This window comes from Rana temporaria, chromosome 13, assembly GCF_905171775.1.
Source record: "Rana temporaria chromosome 13, aRanTem1.1, whole genome shotgun sequence".
Classification (NCBI taxonomy): Eukaryota; Metazoa; Chordata; class Amphibia; order Anura; family Ranidae; genus Rana; species Rana temporaria.
In genome coordinates this window covers 17,242,675-17,264,369 of record NC_053501.1, presented here as the reverse complement: position 1 = coordinate 17,264,369, position 21,695 = coordinate 17,242,675, and the positions used below count along the sequence as shown (strand labels likewise).

The following is a 21,695-nucleotide window of genomic DNA, read 5'->3' as shown; positions in this document are numbered from 1 at the left end:
CTCTTTACATTCTCTGGATGTGGTTCGGGCCCTTCGAGTTTACTTGTCGGCGACAGCTCCGTTCCGGAAGTCGGACTCGCTGTTCGTGTCTGTGTCCGGTCCCAGTATGGGCCTGGCAGTCTCGTCGGCCACCATTTCCAGGTGGATCCGACAGGTTGTGCTTCAGGCCTACGCCCTGAAGGGGCGGGCGCCTCCCTTTCGGGTCATGGCGCATTCGACCAGGGCGATCGGGGCCTCCTGGGCTTCCGACACCAAGCCTCTGTGTTACAGGTGTGTAAGGCAGCGACCTGGTCGTCGTTCCACACTTTTTCAAAGTTTTATAAGGTGGATGTGAGTGCATCTTCTGATGCCTCCTTCGGCCGCAGGGTGTTACAGGCGGCAGTTTAAGGTTGGAGTTCCTCCGTTGAGTAACTCCGGTTTTGTTTGGGGTGTAACCTGTTTTTGCTGTGTTATTTTCCCACCCCTCGAATTTTTTTGACACTGCTTGGGGACGTCCCTAAGGTCAAAGGATGCTGTGTCCGTCTATGAACGAAAGAGAAAAAAGGATTTTTGTACTCACCGTAAAATCCATTTCTCTGAGTTCATAGACGGACACAGCACCCACCCCTCCTTTGTTTGTACTGCTTGTTGCGAACTGAGGCTGCTGAAGCAGAGTGGGGGTTATGCCTGGGGGAGCCACGCCCCCTGGGAGGAGCGGCATGAAGGAAAGTTTTTAACACCTTAAGTGCTGTAGAATTCTGCCTAAATCTCCTGGTAGGAAGAAGCATAACCCTAAGGTCAAAGGATGCTGTGTCCGTCTATGAACTCAGAGAAATGGATTTTACGGTGAGTACAAAAATCCTTTTTTTTTTGTTGTCAATTTTTCAAATGACAAAATTTCCATTTTTTTTTTTGCATTCAAGTCCAAATATGAGATCTGAGGTCTTTTTGACCCAAGATCTCATATTTAAGAGGACCGGTCATGCTTTTTTCTATTACATGGGATGTTTATATTCCTTGTAATGGGAATAAAAGTGATCATTTTTTTTTTTCCCAGTGTAAAAAATAATAAAATAAATAAGAAGAAAAAAAAAAAAATATTTAAAGCGCCCCGTTCCGACGAGCTTGCACGCAGAAGCGAACGCATACGTGAGTAGCGTCCGCATATGAAAACGGTGTTCAAACCACACAAGTGAGGTATTGCCGCGATCGTTTGAGCGAGAGCAATAATTATAGCCCTAGATCTACTCTGTAGCTCAAAAAATGCAACCTATAGAATTTTTCAAACCTCGCCTATCGAGATTTTTAAGGGTAAAAGTTTGATGCCATGCCACGAGCGGGCGCAATTTTTAAGCGTGACATGTTGGGTATCATTTTACTCTGCATAACAGTATCTTTCACAATATATAAACAAATTGGGCCAAATTTATTGCTGTCTTATTTTTTTAATTAAAAAAAGTGAATTTTTTCCAAAAAAAGTGCGCTTGTAAGACCGCTGCGCAAATATGGTGTGACAAAAAGTATTGCAATGATCGCCATTTTATTCTCTAGGGTGTTAGAAAAATATATATATAATGTTTGGGGGTTTTAAGTAATTTTCTAGCAAAAAAAAACTGTTTTAGTCTTGTAAACACCAAATCTGAAAAACACCCAAGGTACTGAAGTGGTTAAAGCGGGGGTTCACCCTATCGACAGGAAAAAAAAAAAATTTTTTTCTTTTACCTTTAAATCAGGCACTGTAGCGCGAGCTACAGTATGCCTGTCCCGAATTTTTTCCCCCCATACTCACCTTGTAGTCGTCCATCGAAGATACCGGGGAATGGGCGTGCCTCTGGAGACGGAGGATGATTGACGGCCGGCTCTGGCGCGTCACGCTTCTCCGGAAATAGCCGAAATAGGCTTGGTCTTCACGACGCGTGCGCATAGCCTGTGCGCACGCGCCGTGAAGAGCCGAGACCTACTCCGGCTGTCTTCGGGGAGAGTGACGTGCCAGGGCCGGCCGTCAATCATCCTCCCTCTCCATAGGCACGCCCATTCCCCGCGGGAGCCGAAATCTACGATGGACGACTACGAGGTGAGTACGGGGTTAAAAAAATCGGGACAGGCATACTGTAGCTCGCGCTACAATGCCTGTCTCGATGGTAACATCATGTGGGTCAGGGTGAACTACCGCTTTAAGATAAAAAAGTAGTTGAAGTGATTATAAAGGAAAAATAAAAATAACAAACATGTATATACTTACCTGCTCTGTATTGCACAGAGCAGCTCTGATCCTCCTCTGTCTATGGGGGCAATTGTGCGTGCCCCTCTGCTGCGTCCATTGTCTTAGACAGCGGGACTCGGCCCGCTCCCTCGTTACTTGACAATGGCTCCTGGTGCTCCAGTGAGACATGGAAGTGAGGGGAGTGAAGAGCTGCAGACCTGCACAGTACTGGATCTAATGAGGGCTCAGGTAAGTGTAAGGTGGGGGTTGATGCTTAAACATTTTACCTTAATGCAGGAATAGACATTAGAACCACTTTAATAGGTCACAAACAAGTCTGTCTTTGCTGATATTGTCTTGCAATAATATATATATATATATATATATATATATATATATATATATATATATATATATATATATATATATATATATATATAAATCGCAGTCTCACATTACCTCCCTCACCCTTCTACTTCTCCTATCCTCTGGTGATGTCTCCCCAAACCCTGGCCCTCCATCTAACTGTGCTCAACGCACCCATTGCCCTACACCCTCTGAATGCAGTCGCAATCCACACAATCTAATTCCCATTTCCCTTCTTCCCAAGACCAGACTTCCTTTCTCTTGCGCCCTTTGGAATGCTCGCTCCGTCTGTAACAAACTCACCCCCCTCCATGATCTCTTTATCGCTAACTCATTTAATCTTCTCGCCATTACTGAAACCTGGCTTCATGAATCCGACACCGCGTCTTCTGCTGCTCTATCTCACGGTGGTCTTCTTTGGACTCACTCCCCCAGACCCAGTGGACGCAAAGGAGGGGGTGTTGGAATCCTATTGGCCCCACATAGCACCTTTCAGGTGCTTCAGCCACCTCCCTCTATGTCACTCTCCTCATTTGAGGCGCATTGCATTCGTCTCTTCTCCCCAGTTTCTCTAAGGATAGCTGTCATCTACCGCCCCCCCGGTCCAGTATCCTCCTTTCTTGATGATTTCTCTGCCTGGCTACCCTACTTTCTCTCTTCTGAAATCCCCACAATCATTCTTGGCGACTTCAACATCCCTACTAATGCTAACACTCCTGCAACTTCCAAACTTCTCAGTCTAACCTCCTCTTTTGACCTGAAGCAATGGATACATGCTCCTACTCACTCTGAAGGCAACACTCTTGACCTTGTCTTTTCCCACCTATGCACTCTATGCAACCTCTCCAATTATCCTTACCCCCTCTCTGATCACTACCTTATTAATTTTACTCTCTCACTCTCCTCCACATCCTCTCCCCCCAAATGCCTAACAGTTACTCGTAGAAACCTGGACCATATCAACCCTTCTCTTCTATACTCTGAGACTGACCACCTCTATGACAAAATTGCACCCCTGTCCTGCACCGACCTAGCCACTTCAGTCTACAACACTTCACTTCTAGCATCACTGGACAGACTGGCCCCTCTCACTACACGCAGAATAAGGCCCCGTCCCCTTCAACCCTGGCAAACAAATGATACTAGAAGTCTGAAAAAACATAGCCGTGCTCTCGAGCGCCTGTGGCGCAAGACTAAGTCCCAGGAAGACTTCGCCCAGTATAAATCTGCCCTCCAAATATACAATTCTAGCCTCTTCACTGCCAAGCAGACCTATTTTATCACCCTTATTAAAAACTTATCATCCCGTCCCCGTCAACTCTTCTCTACCTTCAACTCTCTCCTTCGTCCTCCATTGCCTCCACCCACTAACTCACTCACCGCCCAGGAGATCGCCAATCACTTCAAGCGGAAGATTGATACAATTCGCAACGAGATCTCTACTGTTCAGATACCCTCCACGCCTCACGCCTCATGCCTACAGGTACAGTCATTACTTCCCTCTTTTAACCCCACCACTATAGACGAGGTCGCTAAATTACTTGCTAACGTCCATCTTACCACCTGTGCTCTGGATCCTGTTCCCTCGCAAATGCTACGTTCGCCCTCTGACTCGATTCTACACTCTCTAACCCACATCTTCAATCTCTCCCTCTCTTCTGGCATCTTCCCTAACTCTTTGAAACATGCACTAGTCAGCCCCATACTTAAAAAGCCCTCACTGGACCCGTCCAATCTTGACAACCTACGCCCCATCTCCTTGCTCCCCTTTTTATCCAAACTCCTTGAACGTCTAGTCTACAAACAACTGAGCGTCCACCTTGCTAAAAATAACCTCCATGATCCCCTTCAGTCTGGATTTCGTCCTCAACATTCCACAGAAACTGCTCTCCTAAAACTAACAAACGATATACTAACAGCCAAAACTAAGGGACACTATTCTGTGCTCCTACTCCTGGACCTCTCTGCCGCCTTCGATACGGTTGACCACCCACTCCTCCTCAAAAAACTCCACAATTTTGGTCTCCGTGACTGTACTCTTCGCTGGTTCTCCACCTACTTATCCAACCGCACCTTCAGCGTTGCTTACAACTCTACTTCCTCCTCTCCTCTTCCATTCTCTGTTGGGGTCCCCCAAGGTTCTGTTCTTGGACCTCTCCTATTTTCTATCTACACCTCCTCCCTGGGTCAGCTGATAGCCTCCCACGGCTTCCAATACCATCTTTACGCTGATGACACTCAAATCTACTTCTCTACCCCTCAACTCACTTCTTCATTCTCCTCACGTATCACTAATTTACTATCGGATATATCAGTTTGGATGTCACACCACTTCCTCAAACTCAACCTATCCAAAACGGAACTTATAATTTTTCCTCCCCCACGTGCCTCTTCCCCTGATCTCTCTGTCAAAATTAATGGTACAACTATCTGCCCATCCCCACATGTCAAGGTCCTAGGAGTAGTCCTGGACTCTGAACTCTCCTTTAAGCCTCACGTTCAATCACTGTCCAAATCTTGCCGCCTCAACCTTCGCAACATCTCCAAAATACGCCCATTTTTAACCAATGACACCACAAAACTCTTAATTCACTCCCTGGTCATCTCTCGCCTCGATTACTGCAACTCCCTCCTCATTGGCTTACCGCTGCATACTCTATCCCCCCTTCAGTCTATCATGAATGCTGCTGCCAGACTAATCCACCTTACCAACCGCTCTGTCTCTGCTACTCCTCTCTGTCAATCCCTCCACTGGCTTCCGCTCATCCAACGAATTAAATTCAAAATACTAACAATTACCTACAAAGCCATCAACAACTCTGCCCCCAGCTACATCACTGACCTAGTTTCTAAATACCAACCTGTACGTTCTCTTCGTTCTTCTCAAGACCTCCTACTCTCTAGCTCTCTCATCACCTGCTCCCATGCTCGTCTCCAGGACTTTTCTAGAGCCTCTCCATGCCTATGGAACTCCTTACCCCAATCTATCCATCTATCTCCTTCTCTATCAGCTTTTAGAGGATCCCTGAAAACCCTTCTCTTCAGAGAAGCCTACCCTTCCCACACATAACTGTTTTTTCATTTGAGTCCATCTGATCATCCCCCACAGCTAACTACCCTTTGTTCCACTTGACCCTCCCTTCTAGATTGTAAGCTCTAACGAGCAGGGCCCTCTGATCCCTCCTGTATTGATTGTATTGTGACTGTACCGTCTTCCCTGATGTAAAGCGCTGCGCAAACTGTTGGCGCTATATAAATCCTGTATAATAATAATAATAATAATAATATATATATAATATATAATATATTTTGTTTTTAAAGTCAATAGATCTTTTTTTTCTACTTTAATATGTTATTATTATATATTTTTTTTAATCTATTGATACCATTAGCAAGGCCCCTCATACACAGGGCGGCTCTGTTGAAGTCCGTCTGCTCAGTAGGGAATCTGTCTGCTGTTCCTCACTGAGCAGGAGGATGGCTCATCTGTGTCTGTTCTGCTTTTGCAGAGTGGACACAGACACAGCTCGCTCTCCTCTGTGTAAACAGACCACTTGTCCGATTTACCTCTGACTGTAATGCGATCTGCCCAGTGGATGGGGAACTGATCCTCATCTGTCTGTTTTTAGCAGATGGTATCCAATGTCAGCAGGTGTAAATGGACTTGTGTCCATTTACACCTACTGCTCCATAGAGGAGACTGGTGGGTCCGATTGGGCCTGCCTGAAAAAATGGACAGGTGGACCAGATTGATCCACTACTGTGAAAGGGGCCTACAAAGTGTATATATTTTCCTGCTTAAAATAAGACTTCTATGGTACTGGGAACGGTAAAGGAAACTAGCTGTCACCTATACATTTGTTTAACTTCTTTACACTTAAGACTTTATTTACAAAATATAGAGTTGTGGCTTATGAGGCCCCTTTCACACTGATGGACCGATCGGGTCTGCCCGTCCCCTTTTTTTTTTTTTTTTAAGGTGGACCTGATCGGACCATCCATGGCTCTTTGGAGCAGCGGATGTCTGTGGACATATGTCTGCTGGCATCCAATCTGCTCCGCTAAAAACAGATGGATGGGGATCGGATGACAGTTGGAGGGAAATGGACAGGCGGCCTTTTCCATCCAACCGCTCCCTAGAGAACACGGGTTGTGTCCGCTTTGCATAGCGGAGCGCACATGGACCTGTTGGCCTCCTTAGTGGGGATTAGCAGAAGGCTCCCCTGCTGAGCAGTCGGGTCCTCTTGACGTCTGCCCATCTGAACAGGGCCAAACCAGTCTAATCTCTCGCTAAGTTTGATATATGAAGTCAGATTTGTTTCCAGTACACAACATCTCCACTTTGTTGCATTGGCGTACTTCTGTTTCCATAGTAACGCTAATAATTATATCAATTGGTCATCATCCATATATTTACAACACACTTTTGCGCCGTTTTTTTATTATTGATGCTTGTGTCACTACAGGCCCTTAAAAAACGGGACTCTAATACAAACGAGGTGGAAACATCACTGAAAAGCAAGCTCGGGAGGACAGAGAGTGAAAAAATCCAGGTGAGGACGTTTTTGTTTTTATCAGTTACAATGATTCCCCCACTTATCCATGGGAAAGGTGGTTAAATGTATAGGTAGTCAAAACTTATTTTTTTTGTGTGTTTTTTTTTTTTTCGCTTTGTAAAGAGTATGAAAGGATTAGAACTGCTGTCATGGTTTTTATTGGTGTCTATGACCCCACCAGGAAGATTCCAGCCTCTCTGCTTGTCTTGATGACCATTGTCACTGAGAAATAAAATTCCCAACTAGTTTGTTATTTAAAAAAAAAAATCTCTTTAGTGTTCCTTAAATACCGGTATTTGAACTTGATACAGAAATATATATGTACTGTTCAGCAGCAATGGCACCGTTTTGAGAAATGTGGGCAGAGTAGTGACAGTAGGAAGAATAAAAAAAACAAAAAAACACATGATGCAGTTACAAGGTCATTGAGTTTCTAGGTCACCAGAAAAATGTATTTGTTCTGTCTAAAAAGCTATTGCAATCCAGTCAGACATAGCAGGTCCAAATGGTCATCCATCTAATACTAGCAATTCATTATTGCAGACACTAAAGGGTTGTTTATTTATATAAGGTGGGCAAATGCACACAACGTTTTTAAAGTAGCAGCCAAGTCACAAATGCTGGGAGTAGTCTTTTGAAATTTTGCTATTTTTATTTATTTCCTTTTATTTGGTGGTTTTGACATGGATAGTTTGCTCTGACTGTATAGCTGGCCCTTCCTTTCCATAGTGCAGGGCCCTGTAATGTCCAATGGTAAGAGGTTTTTTCTTCTTACAGCTGGAGGCGGAGTTGGAGAGATATCGGAGGCGGTTGGATCAGACGGAGGGAGGTCGGGAAACTCTGCTCTGCCAGGTAAAATATGTGCTCAAGAGAGAAGCCTTTGATGGTGATCTCAGTTCTAGTCCTTTTCATTTAGACACGCTCATTAAAAATATAGGTTCCATATGATGTGATCTTTTTCTCTTCCTTTTGGGGAGCACTGGAAGTTCCAAACTTTTTTTGGTTGGCCTACAGGAGTACTGGACACTGGCAAACCAAAAAATGTAGACTAGCCAGGATAAACGCCACTTCTAACAACACGCCTAACGTCCTTGGAGGCTGGACATCTTTTCTTTCTTTTTTCTGTTTATATTAGGCTACATTCACAGTGACGATTTAGGCTGGTGCAAATTGGAGCAGCAGGAATCTTGCTGCGGCTAGGTGCAGCCACTGCCCCATTTAATATGACGGGTCACCATTGGCCGCAGCTATACACAGTTCTCTGCACAGCCAGCGTAAATGACTTCTTCAGAAGTCCTGTAGAAAGGATGTTTCAAGAAAACATTACCAAGTACATAAATCAAACCTAATGAAGCCATTAATCATGTTGCACAGGACATGCCTATGTGGAGAAGAGCAGACAACCAAAGGCGGGTGCCCAAAGGGATTGACCCAGGGCAACCGCTGCCTGCATTTTATATATCTCCTCCTTTGCATCAATGTTCTGGCAGCAAGTGACCGCATCGCAAAGCACAAGCCAATGCCTACTGATGACATGAGATTCCTTGTGACACCTAAAAAGTCCCCTAAAATATGTATAGGTTTATGAATTCTTATCAGTTGTAATCAAGTCTGTGCTAGTGGGATGGGTGGGTAGAGATCAGCCCACCCGTAAAGCTAATGGAGCCCTCTGATTGCACGATTGTCAGGAGGCGGTTTATGTGATATTTACTATTTTTATCCTTTTCTTTCTTCTGTGGAAATATCGGGAACCACTTGCAGAGATTTTCCAGAGAAGCAAGTGCCCCGTTATCCCACTTTTTATGAGCTGTGTATACCCTGATCATTGCTCAGCTGTTAATGGTTGATTCTGATTGTGTATGGCCATTTTTTTTTGCATGAACAGAATTTCAGCAGAAGCATGGAGTGTTCAGTTCCAGGCAGCAGGTCACCCCCTGTATGTCCATCTTCCCTTCATGTCCATCTTCCCTTATTTGTGCCCTTTAGGTGGAAGATCTGCGGAGTCAACTGATAAAGGTGGAAGAAGATCGCAATCACCTGCAGCTCCAGCTCTCCCAGATGTCTCATATTCAGCATGAGGACCATGAAGAGGACAGAAGAGTTCGGGCAGGTGGGCCTCAGTCTTCTATATTAAAACCAGTATGCATGTAAAGTACACATCTCCCACATTTTTAGTTTTTGTTGTGTTTTGCTGATTAAGCCAAGTGCTTTTGGGTCTTGTTTGGTTACACCTGCGGTTGGGGGGTGGTAAAAATAGGTAGTTGAGCTCTGATTTTAACCTGCACACTTCTTCAGACTGACACCCGCCCATCAAGGCATTTTGAGATTTGCATAACCCCTCCCAAGAGCCAGCTAACTGCTTGCACTAGGGATCAGGGTTCTTAAGGGGCATACTGAGGCAGGATGCTATGTACAGCCCCATGCCAGCCACTCCCATAAGGATCGGTTAGTGTGAAGCAGACATTTGATAAGGCAATATAGGTTTGGGGGGGGGGGGCAACATGAGAAGGGTACCTAGCGGCACATAATTGGAGGAGGATATCATGCGACTGACCTCTCCTCATTTCCTAAACTGTTTACATTGTGCCTTTCATTATATGAACAAAAAGATCGCCGGCACAGTGTGGCATAAACACTGAGGTACCCAGCAATGAGCAGTATCCGCTCTCCTTTTGTAAATGGGCCCCTGAGTCACCGGAAATATAGTGACATCTCTACTGAGAATAAATCTGAAAATACCAAATTATTAAGAGAGAATTATAACAATTTAAGACGCAGAATATTGAAGCACTAGGAATGTGTAGAGTAGGAGCGATGAAAAGCAAAATGATTAAGGCTCAGTTCACATATATGCCGATCCGATGTGCTTTGAACTGCATGCGATTCACATAATGTGTGAAGCGGCTTGCAACGGAGCTGGTTCACACATGTCCAGGGTAGTCACTGTCCGTTCCTATTCGACCTTAGGTCCGGTTTAGGTTCAAATGCAAGTAAAAATTTGCACTTGAGCTAGGTGAACACAACTGCATCAGACTCCTTTTATAAACTGACTGCAAACCGCAGCTGGACATTGAAAAATGTTTTAGCCATCAGACCTTTCACCATTTTTGTTTCTTTTCTCTTGGACAAAAATGGTATCTTAGCAATATGTTTTTGTAAGTGAGGTCTCCAGAACTGGACACTGTAATCTAAATGAGGTTTCACTAAAGATCTAAATCGGTGGTTCTCAACCCTTCTAGTGCTCTGACCCCATGATAAAATTTCCCAAGTTGTGGGGACCCCTAACAGTAAAATTATTTTCGTAGCGTGGGTGGTCAGCACCTAAGCCAAGACAAGTAATTTGCGCCTCTAACCTACGGACATTTAGTGATCCCTGAGTCCTTTCCACTCGTACAGTCTTAAAACTCCCTATGGTACATTTTAGGATGTACCACTCTTTCTCTTCTCATTTGTTTCCCTTTTATCCCTCCTATCCTAATTTCTTGCTTTTTTCCACATCCCTCTCTCTAGCCGTCTTTCTTGTTCTTTCTCTTATTCTTTCTCCCCCTTCTTCTTTGTTCCTCCCCCTCTTTTCATGTATTCTTTATTCCTTCTCTTACTCCTTGGTGGGGGCGAGGGGGAATGGGATCAGTGACAGTGCAGGGAGGGTGAGTGGGATCAGTGACAATGCAAGGGGGGGTGGGATCAGTGGCAGTGAAGGGGGGGTTCTGATCAGCCAACTTTGGTGCTCTTGATCAAGGTCATCTGCTGATCTTAGAACTGGGGACTTTTAATGGCAACTATAATCACAAGTAGTTTTACTCAATGTGTGTCCGACTTTGTAGTGTCCCTCAGCAGTGACACCTGTGCCGAAATCAGGAGATAGGGGCTCCTCCCACTTCACATTCCTCACCAGTCAGCTGACCTCTAGTCTCTGCCCCCCAGCCATGCCGTGAACTGAATGGGCAGCTGCGAAGAGGCTAAGTGGGCAAAAAGTCTGGGAGAGCGTGTGGGCTTCAGGAACAGCACAGGATCCGGGGACTCCTGGCAAATCGTCATTCGACCCCCAGGGGGTCCCAACCCCCAGGTTGAGAACCACTGATCTAAATAGAGGTATCAGGACCTCCTTCCTCCTGCTGGTGACCCCTCTAGTGCTGCACCCTATGAATCTATCCACTTTTCCCACTGCTTGACCACATTGTTTTGTCATTTTGCAGTCACCTTTAAATAAGCACCCATGTCTTTCTGTCAGTAGTGGTGGAACGGTCTGAACGGGAGAAGCAGGAACTGGAGTGTCAGATCTCTGAGCTACGCACTCAGCTCAACAGAAATGCGTTCCTGTCTGAGATGGAAGAACTGAAACGCAACCTCAACCAAAAGGAGAGAGAGAAGATTCAGCTGGCAGAACAGATGGAGGTGTGTATGGGGTCACATTCATATATAATATATTTTTACACTTTAAGGTCCTATTCTATTCAGTTTATGTAAAGCCTGCATTGAAAAGCCATTAAATGCTTGCTGTCATTACACTGTGGCAGGTCGGCACTGCTGTGCGAATTTCCGTAGGTGTATGTCGGCCGCTTTAAGAGCTATAGGAGGTTGTGCGATGTCTGCCCGACGGCCCGCGATCGCTCCTCAGAGCCAGATCCACGTTCTGTCAGGGAATTGGAGAAAGTCCTGCTGTTCCTAGTGATCAGGAACAGGAATCTCTCTCTCTCTATTCCCCAGTCATTCCACCCTCAAAGTCTTCTGTGAATGGGCAGCAGAGGAGAGGGGTGGACATAGCTTCTCTGTGTGCTTCTCTCCCCTCTCACAGCCAGAGTGTATCCTCCTGGGAGTGCAATAAACCTGTCACATGTAAGTAATAGAGAGATGTCCCTAATTGGACTTAACTCATAGTGTGCCTACACTTTTTGGAAAGTTGCTGAATTCCTGGAATTTAGCTTTAAGGTTGCTAGGTATTTCTTAAGTGGTTGTTAACAATTTTTTTTTATTTTTTAAAAATAACAAACATGTTATGCTTACCTCCACTGTGCAGCTTGTTTTGCACAGAGTGGCCCCGATCCACGTCTTTTGGGGTCCCTCAGCGGCTGTCTCTGGTCCTCCCCGCAAGAACTACGCACATTCATGCGAGAGAGCTTGCATTGTGTGTAGCCCTTGGGGGCACGCTCCCGTGATCCAGCAAGCGGCCATAGTCGCTCACTGTATCACTTGGCCCCGCCGCGTCACTAGATGCGATTAACAGCAGCAGCAGCCAATGGCTGCGCTGCTTTCAATCCATCCGCTCTAGCCAATCAGCAGCCAGGCTGAGCGGCGTAGAGGATGTCGGGGCCGAGCGCGGGACTTTCGAGGGGTCAGGTATACTCTGAAGTTTTTTCACCTTTTAATGCATAGAATGCATTAAGGTGAAAAAAAAACTTTTTCCTTTACAACTCCTTTAAGTATTGAGCAATTTCTGACGTCAATTTTTTATTTATTTTTTATTTATCTGTAAAGGGGACATTCTTCTCACGGACCAGAAGTGAAGGGAGCATTCTTCCCACAAACCACCAATTTAAGGAACTTTCTTCTCATTGTGGTCCCTTCCCTCGCTAACCACTAATGGAAGGGATCCTTCCCCCCATTGACCACCAATCTAAGGGGCCCTTCTTCTCTGATCACCAGTGTAAGGGGGCACTTCACTGACCACTGGTGTCAGGGAACACTACATATTTCACTGTGTGGATTTCTTTAACAATCATTTTTTATGTTTGGATTTCATTATCAAATTATCCTACTTTTGTACCAATTGTTTTGTCTTCTGCTTCCACTGAGCCACACCATCCACCCTCACTTGCAAGTGCATGCCCATGCAGTACGTGATATAATAAGCATTAAGATGCCTTCATATCAGTAGGGCCCGTGGCTTGTCACCTGCGTCTATATAAACGCTGCTCCGATCTGTGTCTGGGAGCGTCTCGCAGTCTTCCACACTCTGTACAAAGCAATTGGACATCACTTAAGGAGGTTATAAATCTCTGAAATGTAGGCTTGCCGTGGTGTTGGTAGAAAAGAGTTTATTAAACCTTGCTTAAGGCTTGCGGAGTGTAGCAGCATTAATACATCACTGCTGAACTGCCGCTCTTAGCGTGTGCTAGAACAAAAACAACTTGTCCCCGCCATTATTCCAATCAATCGAGTCTGGCTCAGATTATCCTCTTAATCTTTGAGCGTGGCGGCAAAGCTGTAGGTCTGCAGACTGCACACTTCTGTAGGAAGCAGTGTTTGTGACCTGCAGGAAGAGCCTGCTTACTGTTTCAATTGCATTTTATCACATCACTAGTTAGTATATGTCTCAAATTTTTTTGTGTTGCCTAAAGTTGTAATATGCTCTGAAGAGTATTTTCTCTATCATCCATTGAGGGACTTGGCTTGATGAAAATAAGCAATGTTGGGTTCTACTGCTGCCTGCAGGAGAAATGGACACTCCGTAAACCCCATTCACCTCAGACCTGCACAGTTTCCCTTAGGAGAATGGAAGTTTTTTTGCTCTTCTGCTGCATTTATAATATGTGAAAAATAAAGTAATATATTATATACATCAAGTGCCAATATAAAACCACAGCGCTGTGAGAATAAATCAATATTCAAAAACTAAAAATATGCAAGTGTACAATGTGATAACACAATTAAAGTGATTAAACTCATACATTGAAAACATGCATCAAAATTATTATACAATAATAATAATATTAAGTGAGAAAAAGTCCGTGTTGTAACATAAAAGATGTGAAGTATAAGGAAAACAGTTCATGTAACTTCAGTGTGATTAATCCACTTCTCCAGAACTTCCACCACACCTCAGTGTTCAGTGCTCCAATCCCCCTCACAGTGGACACTCACCACAATGCTATGCCTCCCACTCTCGTGTTTGGCTAACGAGCTTGAAATAAGAATATCTCCACGGTGTCACCAATAAATGAATTCCAATATTACAAGGATGTTCCAAGTAGCAATGCAAAAAAAGAAAGGTGCACAATAGTGTAAAAACGTAAGACCAGTTTAATAAATACACTCAAAATAAACCTCCAAAAGTTGCACTCACAAACAAACTCCAATAAAAAACTTTGTGTATGAACAGAACGCTGCACACTTCAAAATCCTCAATGGCAGATAACAGTGGTCACGGCGGACCCTCGGTCAACTGAATGATCTCACCGCAATCCTCGGCACAGCACACCACTTCACACGATACTTCTTATTTATGGTAATTTCCAAATAGCTACGAGATGGCTGCAAGCAGTCTTGAATGTAACCTTAGGACTTTCTAAACATGGATTAGGCCACGCCCCGACATGTTTCGACTTCCTGTCTTATTCATGGGTATGGCCTAATCATCCCTTCCCCTCTTTTATGTATATCCAAGGATGCTGTCAGCAAATAGAAACAGACAGTGACGATTTAACACCACGCCTCTTGCGTGTGTATATCGTACCATCTGAGAAAACGAGGAACTCACCCGGTCACGTGTACTGTAGTGTCCAATAGGGTGAGATCATCGCCGCTGTCTGTGGGCGGGAGCTGTGTATAGCGTCTCACTCATTACTTCGGCAACGAGGAGCGCAGCCAATCATGCTGCGCTTCTCTTAGATCCAATCAGTTCACCGTAGGATGACCAATGAGCGTGAGCTATCATTATGGTGCCGCGTTGTCCTAACAACGGGGGACGCAACCAACTGGTCACGTGCACCCCGTGGCCAATAGACAATACTCGCAGCATTAATCCAAACGGAAATGTAGTACATAAAGCATGCACTAATAACCACACAGCGGTTTACTTTTAAACTAACGGATTGATAATAATAGTACAACTAAGAGAATGAAATAGTGCAGGCATAATAGCACTTTATCAAAAACTGGGAGTAAATAATGATCTAAATTTGGGACCAATCTCTCGAGGATCCCCGTGACCACCACTCCTTAGTTTTAACACATATCACAATACTAGTCATACATTCATTGGGTAAATGCAATGATTAAAAATTACATCATTAAGAATTAAAATAGCACTATAATTCTGATCTGACATACATATATAGTAGATAGAATAATTTAATTCCCACTAAGCTACATATATATATAAAAAAGTAAAAAATATATATATAAATATAAATAAAAAATCTAAACACATTTAAAAATTACTATATTAGAATATATTCTATATGTCTACATAATAGCACGAGAGGAGCCCAGCCATTTCAATCTGGACAACACACCGTAGGTTGACTCTCGTGTATATGGATGAATATACAAATAAGTCTAAAATGAATTACACAGTACATAGTAATTATATATGGAATGAATGGTTAATGATCAATAATGATTGAGGATAAACCAATTTAAATAGATTAAATCCAGACATCATTATTGATCATTAACCATTCATTCCATATATAATTACTATGTACTGTGTAATTCATTTTAGACTTATTTGTATATTCATCCATATACACGAGAGTCAACCTACGGTGTGTTGTCCAGATTGAAATGGCTGGGCTCCTCTCGTGCTATTATGTAGACATATAGAATATATTCTAATATAGTAATTTTTAAATGTGTTTAGATTTTTTATTTATATTTATATATATATTTTTTACTTTTTTATATATATATATGTAGCTTAGTGGGAATTAAATTATTCTATCTACTATATATGTATGTCAGATCAGAATTATAGTGCTATTTTAATTCTTAATGATGTAATTTTTAATCATTGCATTTACCCAATGAATGTATGACTAGTATTGTGATATGTGTTAAAACTAAGGAGTGGTGGTCACGGGGATCCTCGAGAGATTGGTCCCAAATTTAGATCATTATTTACTCCCAGTTTTTGATAAAGTGCTATTATGCCTGCACTATTTCATTCTCTTAGTTGTACTATTATTATCAATCCGTTAGTTTAAAAGTAAACCGCTGTGTGGTTATTAGTGCATGCTTTATGTACTACATTTCCGTTTGGATTAATGCTGCGAGTATTGTCTATTGGCCACGGGGTGCACGTGACCAGTTGGTTGCGTCCCCCGTTGTTAGGACAACGCGGCACCATAATGATAGCTCACGCTCATTGGTCATCCTACGGTGAACTGATTGGATCTAAGAGAAGCGCAGCATGATTGGCTGCGCTCCTCGTTGCCGAAGTAATGAGTGAGACGCTATACACAGCTCCCGCCCACAGACAGCGGCGATGATCTCACCCTATTGGACACTACAGTACACGTGACCGGGTGAGTTCCTCGTTTTCTCAGATGGTACGATATACACACGCAAGAGGCGTGGTGTTAAATCGTCACTGTCTGTTTCTATTTGCTGACAGCATCCTTGGATATACATAAAAGAGGGGAAGGGATGATTAGGCCATACCCATGAATAAGACAGGAAGTCGAAACATGTCGGGGCGTGGCCTAATCCATGTTTAGAAAGTCCTAAGGTTACATTCAAGACTGCTTGCAGCCATCTCGTAGCTATTTGGAAATTACCATAAATAAGAAGTATCGTGTGAAGTGGTGTGCTGTGCCGAGGATTGCGGTGAGATCATTCAGTTGACCGAGGGTCCGCCGTGACCACTGTTATCTGCCATTGAGGATTTTGAAGTGTGCAGCGTTCTGTTCATACACAAAGTTTTTTATTGGAGTTTGTTTGTGAGTGCAACTTTTGGAGGTTTATTTTGAGTGTATTTATTAAACTGGTCTTACGTTTTTACACTATTGTGCACCTTTCTTTTTTTGCATTGCTACTTGGAACATCCTTGTAATATTGGAATTCATTTATTGGTGACACCGTGGAGATATTCTTATTTCAAGCTCGTTAGCCAAACACGAGAGTGGGAGGCATAGCATTGTGGTGAGTGTCCACTGTGAGGGGGATTGGAGCACTGAACACTGAGGTGTGGTGGAAGTTCTGGAGAAGTGGATTAATCACACTGAAGTTACATGAACTGTTTTCCTTATACTTCACATCTTTTATGTTACAACACGGACTTTTTCTCACTTAATATTATTATTATTGTATAATAATTTTGATGCATGTTTTCAATGTATGAGTTTAATCACTTTAATTGTGTTATCACATTGTACACTTGCATATTTTTAGTTTTTGAATATTGATTTATTCTCACAGCGCTGTGGTTTTATATTGGCACTTGATGTATATAATATATTACTTTATTTTTCACATATCATTTACTTAAACAGCAGCTAGGCGCTTTGATTTCTTTTCCACATTGGCGCAGTAGTGGGTTATCAATAGGGCGCTTTTGTGATATCCCAATTACTGCATTTATAATATACTTTAACTGAAGAATTTTCTACTATGAACAGCTACTGCTAGAGTCGGAAATAGTCCATATTGAGGTTCCTCTCGCTTCTGCTCAGGTGACACCTAGATTCATAGGCAGTCACCAGGACAGGAAGTGAGGGGATGGTTCCCTAATATGGGGTAATTAAAATCCCACACAGAATTAAAGTTATTGTAAAGGCAGAAGGTTTCTTATCTTAATGCATTCAAATAAAAAGCCTTCTGTGTGCCACCCCCAGCTCCTCTAATACTTACCTGAGACACCACCACAGCGCCATTGGCTCCCCCTGCTGTCACAGTCAGTCATCCAATGAGTAGAGGAAAGGAGGCTCCATGTCTGAATTGACACAGCGAGCTGGTGCTCGGCTCGGGTGCCCACATAGCAAGCTGCTTGCTGTGGGGACACTCAACGGGGGGGAGGAGCAAGATGCACCAAAGAGGGACCCGAGAAGAGGCGGATCGGGCCTGCTCTGTGAAAATCCACTGCAACAGGGCAGGTAAGTATAACGTTTATTTCTCTTTCGTTCATACACGGACACAGCATCCTTTGACCTTAGGGTTATGTTCCTCCTACCAGGAGATTTTAGGCAGAATTCTTACAGCACCCAAGGTGTTAAAACTTTCCTTCATGCCGCTCCTCCCAGGGGGCGTGGCTCCCCCAGGCATAACCCACACCCTGCTTCAGCAGCTTCAGTTTGTTTCTGCCTAACCGTCAGGAGAGTCAGGCTCTCTCTGGAGTCCTGGACTCTGGAGTTTTTTCTTGCAAATTTTTTGCATTTTGCGAGTTTTTTTCTCGCTTTTTTATTTTATTTTTATTTTGAATCCTGCGATTCTTCTATCAACAGTCGACTGGGTGACAGGCTGGGTCCTCGACCCTTGTAGTCCCCCCAGGTTCGGCCTTCGAGCGTGTGCCGGCCCTCAGCTCCGCTTTGGGACGTCCACGACAGGCCCCATTGCTCCAGGGGCGGCCGGGGAACTTCGGTTCTAGGGCACACATATGACCGGTCTCTATGGCCTTGTCACAGTGTGTCTGGCTGACAGCCATGCCGCTCGCGGACGTTGGTTCTGTCTGGGATACCTCCAGCCGGGTAGTTGCAGGACAGGTAAGTAGTGGCCCCTTACTCAGGTAAGTGGTCTGGCTGGAATGTTTTCCCTTGGGAGGTCGACTGAGGGTTTTCCCCTGCTTTCCTCTCTCCCTTATTCCTCTCCCTCCTTCCCCCTTTGGGTGACGGCTGTGCAGGGTTTTTCTTCCCTGGGGCTCATATTTTTTTCACTCGGGTATGGCTGGGGCTGTTCTGTGTCACTGCAGGGGACTGTGGTGGACATTCTGGGCATTTTTGTGTGTGCTGTGTACTGTTTTGGTGTACTGTCATTTTTGGGTACACTGTCTTTTTAAAACTGCGCAACGGCGGCCATTTTGCCGGAGCCGCGCTTGTATTATTCGGCGGCCATTTTCTTGTGGCCGGCGCCGTTTTCAGCACTAGTTCGGCCTCTAGTGGCCGTTTCGGCGGGGAAAAAAGACCGCGAATCATCTGAGGGGACAGACGCAGCGCTGCAGCTTCTCCTCAGCACACACTTGTCCTTCAAAGACCGCGCTGTACCAGGGGGGTGGTGAGTCTCAGGGGGCCCCAGACTGTGCTCTAGCGGCCGGGAGGTGACCTGTGGGGGACTTTTTTCCTGCCATTGGCAGTGGGGGTGACACGGCAGCTGCAATATGGAGCCTGAATCAGGCCCCTCATTCCTCACAATGCCGGAATTAACCCTTAGCGCCCCTCCCCCTGCCACATCTGTTGAATCGGTGTCGGCTGTCCTGGAGTCTTTTCTCACCAGGTTTGAAGCTGCCAGTGCTCGGTTGGGGGGTAAAAAGCGCCCCCCCCCGGAGGCTGTTTCTGGGGATATCTCTGACGCAGAATCTGATAACGCTGTTGCTGCTTCTGGTTCTGTCATGTCAGAGGATGCGGGCTTAACCCACATGGACAGCGAGGATGACTCTGCTGCGGAGTCTGCTGACAAGGAATTTGTTGGAGCTCTTATAACTGCGGTACGTGAGACTCTTCATTTAGAGGATGTGGCGGAGACACCAGCGGTGTCAGTCCCTTTTGGATTCCGCAAACCACCGCGTACCGCTAAGGTATTCCCTTGTGTTCCTTATTTGGAGAGTGGAGGCCGTGGCCCGCTCCCTGTTCTCGGTGGTGGGTTCGGCGGTAAGGCCGGCTCTGGCCGGCGCCCTGGTTGCTCAGACGCTAACTGAAAGGGCGAAGCTCCTGCTGCAGGATCTGGAGGTCCAGGGTGCTTCCGAGTCCTCTAGGGACCTGGCTGAGCAGTTGATTCAGGGTCAGAAGTTTCTCTGTGAGGCGGCTATGGATTCGATTCCTTTGCTTTCCAGGGCTTCTGTCTACGCAGTGGTTCTGCGCCGCCTTATATGGCTGAAGTGCTGGTCGGCTGACCAGTCCTCGAAAAAGGCCTTGGTGGATTTGCCCTTTAAGGGCGGACGGCTCTTTGGGGCATCCCTGGATGACATCATTAAGGATGCCACTGGAGGCAAGAGCACCTTGCTCCCTCAGTCGGGGAAGGGTAAGGAACCTCGCCGCAAGCAAGGTCCTACTTTTACTACCCCTAAGCGTTTTTTTCGTGCGCCCAGCGCGGCTGGAAAAGGTCCGCAGGGGGCAAAAGCCCCTGCTACCGGGCGTAAGCGCCCCTGGTTTAACAAACCAAACAAGCCTGCGGAAAAGCCTGCTTCCGCATGAAGGTCTGCCCCCGCCCGGGTCTCGGGTGGGGGGACGGCTTCACGACTTCGCGGATCGGTGGAACTCTCTTCTGACTGACCGTTGGGTTTGCGAGGTGGTCGCCTCGGGGTACAAGATAGAGTTCCTCTCTTGTCCCCCAAACAGATTTTTTCCATCCAACCTCCAGCTTCCTCCGGATCGTCGGCTAGCCCTGTCCGGGGCTGTCCAGGATCTTCTGGACAGAGGGGTGGTTGTGCCGATTCCCTCGCTGGAACGGTTTCGGGGGTTCTACTCCAATCTGTTTGTGGTTCCCAAGAAGGGAGGGGTTCGCCCTGTCCTGGACCTAAAGGCCCTCAACTCCTTTGTCAAGGTGAAGCGATTCAGGATGGAGTCGGTCCGTTCTATCATAGCGGCCCTCCACCAGGGGGACTTCATGGCGTCCTTGGACATCATGGACGCATACCTGCATGTCCCCGTTTGCACAAGCCACCAAAGGTATCTGCGTTTTGCGATCGGGGAGGACCACTATCAATTCGTGGCCCTCCCGTTCGGGCTGGCGTCGGCACCACGGGTGTTCACCAAGGTGCTCGCCCCGATCCTGGCCTTGCTAAGGCAGCGAGGGATCGCTATCGTGGGATACCTGGACGACCTTCTCCTGAGAGCTTCTTCAAGCTCAGAGTTAGAGGAGGACGTGTCCATCACGTGTCGGACTCTGCAGGAGTTCGGCTGGCTTCTGAATCTCAAAAAATCAGTGTTGGTTCCGTCCCAGAGGCTGGAACACCTGGGGCTGGTTTTGGATTCGGGGGAGGCAAAAGTGTTCCTCCCATCGGAAAAACTGCGGACCCTGCAATCTGCAGTGAGACAGTTGTCGACCCAGAAGTGGTCGTCTCTTCGCTTCTGCATGCGGGTTCTGGGTCTGATGGTGGCCTCCTTCGAGGCGGTTCCGTATGCCCAATTCCACACCAGGGTACTACAGAAGGAGATTCTGTCACGATGGGACAGGGTCCCATCTTCTCTGGATCGCCAGATTCGGTTGAGCCATCTGGCCAAGTCTTCCCTGGCATGGTGGCTGACGTCTCCGGTTCTTCGGTCCGGGAAGTCTTTTCTTCCGTGCCGCTGGACAGTGGTCACGACGGATGCCAGCCTCTTCGGCTGGGGGGGCGTCTGGGGCACCCAGTCAGCCCAGGGGCGTTGGACTCAGGAGGAGTCCCGCCTGCCGATCAATATCCTGGAGCTCCGAGCGATCAAGCTGTGCCTTGTCAGGTGGTCCCTGGAGCTGCAGGGCCGTCCTGTCAGGATCCAGTCTGACAACGCCACGGCCGTGGCGTACGTCAATCATCAGGGCGGCACAAGGAGCTCGGCCGCGGCGACGGAGGTCGCTCACATACTTCGGTGGGCCGAAAGGTCCGTTCCGGCCCTGTCAGCGGTATACATTCCGGGAGTTCTGAATTGGCAAGCCGACTTCCTAAGTCGCACGACTCTGGATCAAGGGGAGTAAACCCTCCACCCGGAGGGTTTTCAGATCCTGTGTCAAAAATGGGGCACTCCAGA

The 21,695-nt window shown here is 45.9% G+C and overlaps 1 protein-coding gene across 1 annotated transcript in view; it reads left to right on the top strand.

The window, feature by feature from the left end:
* CEP128 (centrosomal protein 128) overlaps window positions 1-21,695 on the top strand; it is a 256,542-nt gene that overhangs the window by 59,678 nt on the left and 175,169 nt on the right. Inside the window, exons 10-13 of the mRNA XM_040333200.1 lie at window positions 7,015-7,101; window positions 7,882-7,956; window positions 9,091-9,214; window positions 11,336-11,499. Of these exons, the coding sequence (XP_040189134.1) occupies window positions 7,015-7,101; window positions 7,882-7,956; window positions 9,091-9,214; window positions 11,336-11,499 (450 nt within the window). The remainder of the gene's footprint in view (window positions 1-7,014; window positions 7,102-7,881; window positions 7,957-9,090; window positions 9,215-11,335; window positions 11,500-21,695) is intronic.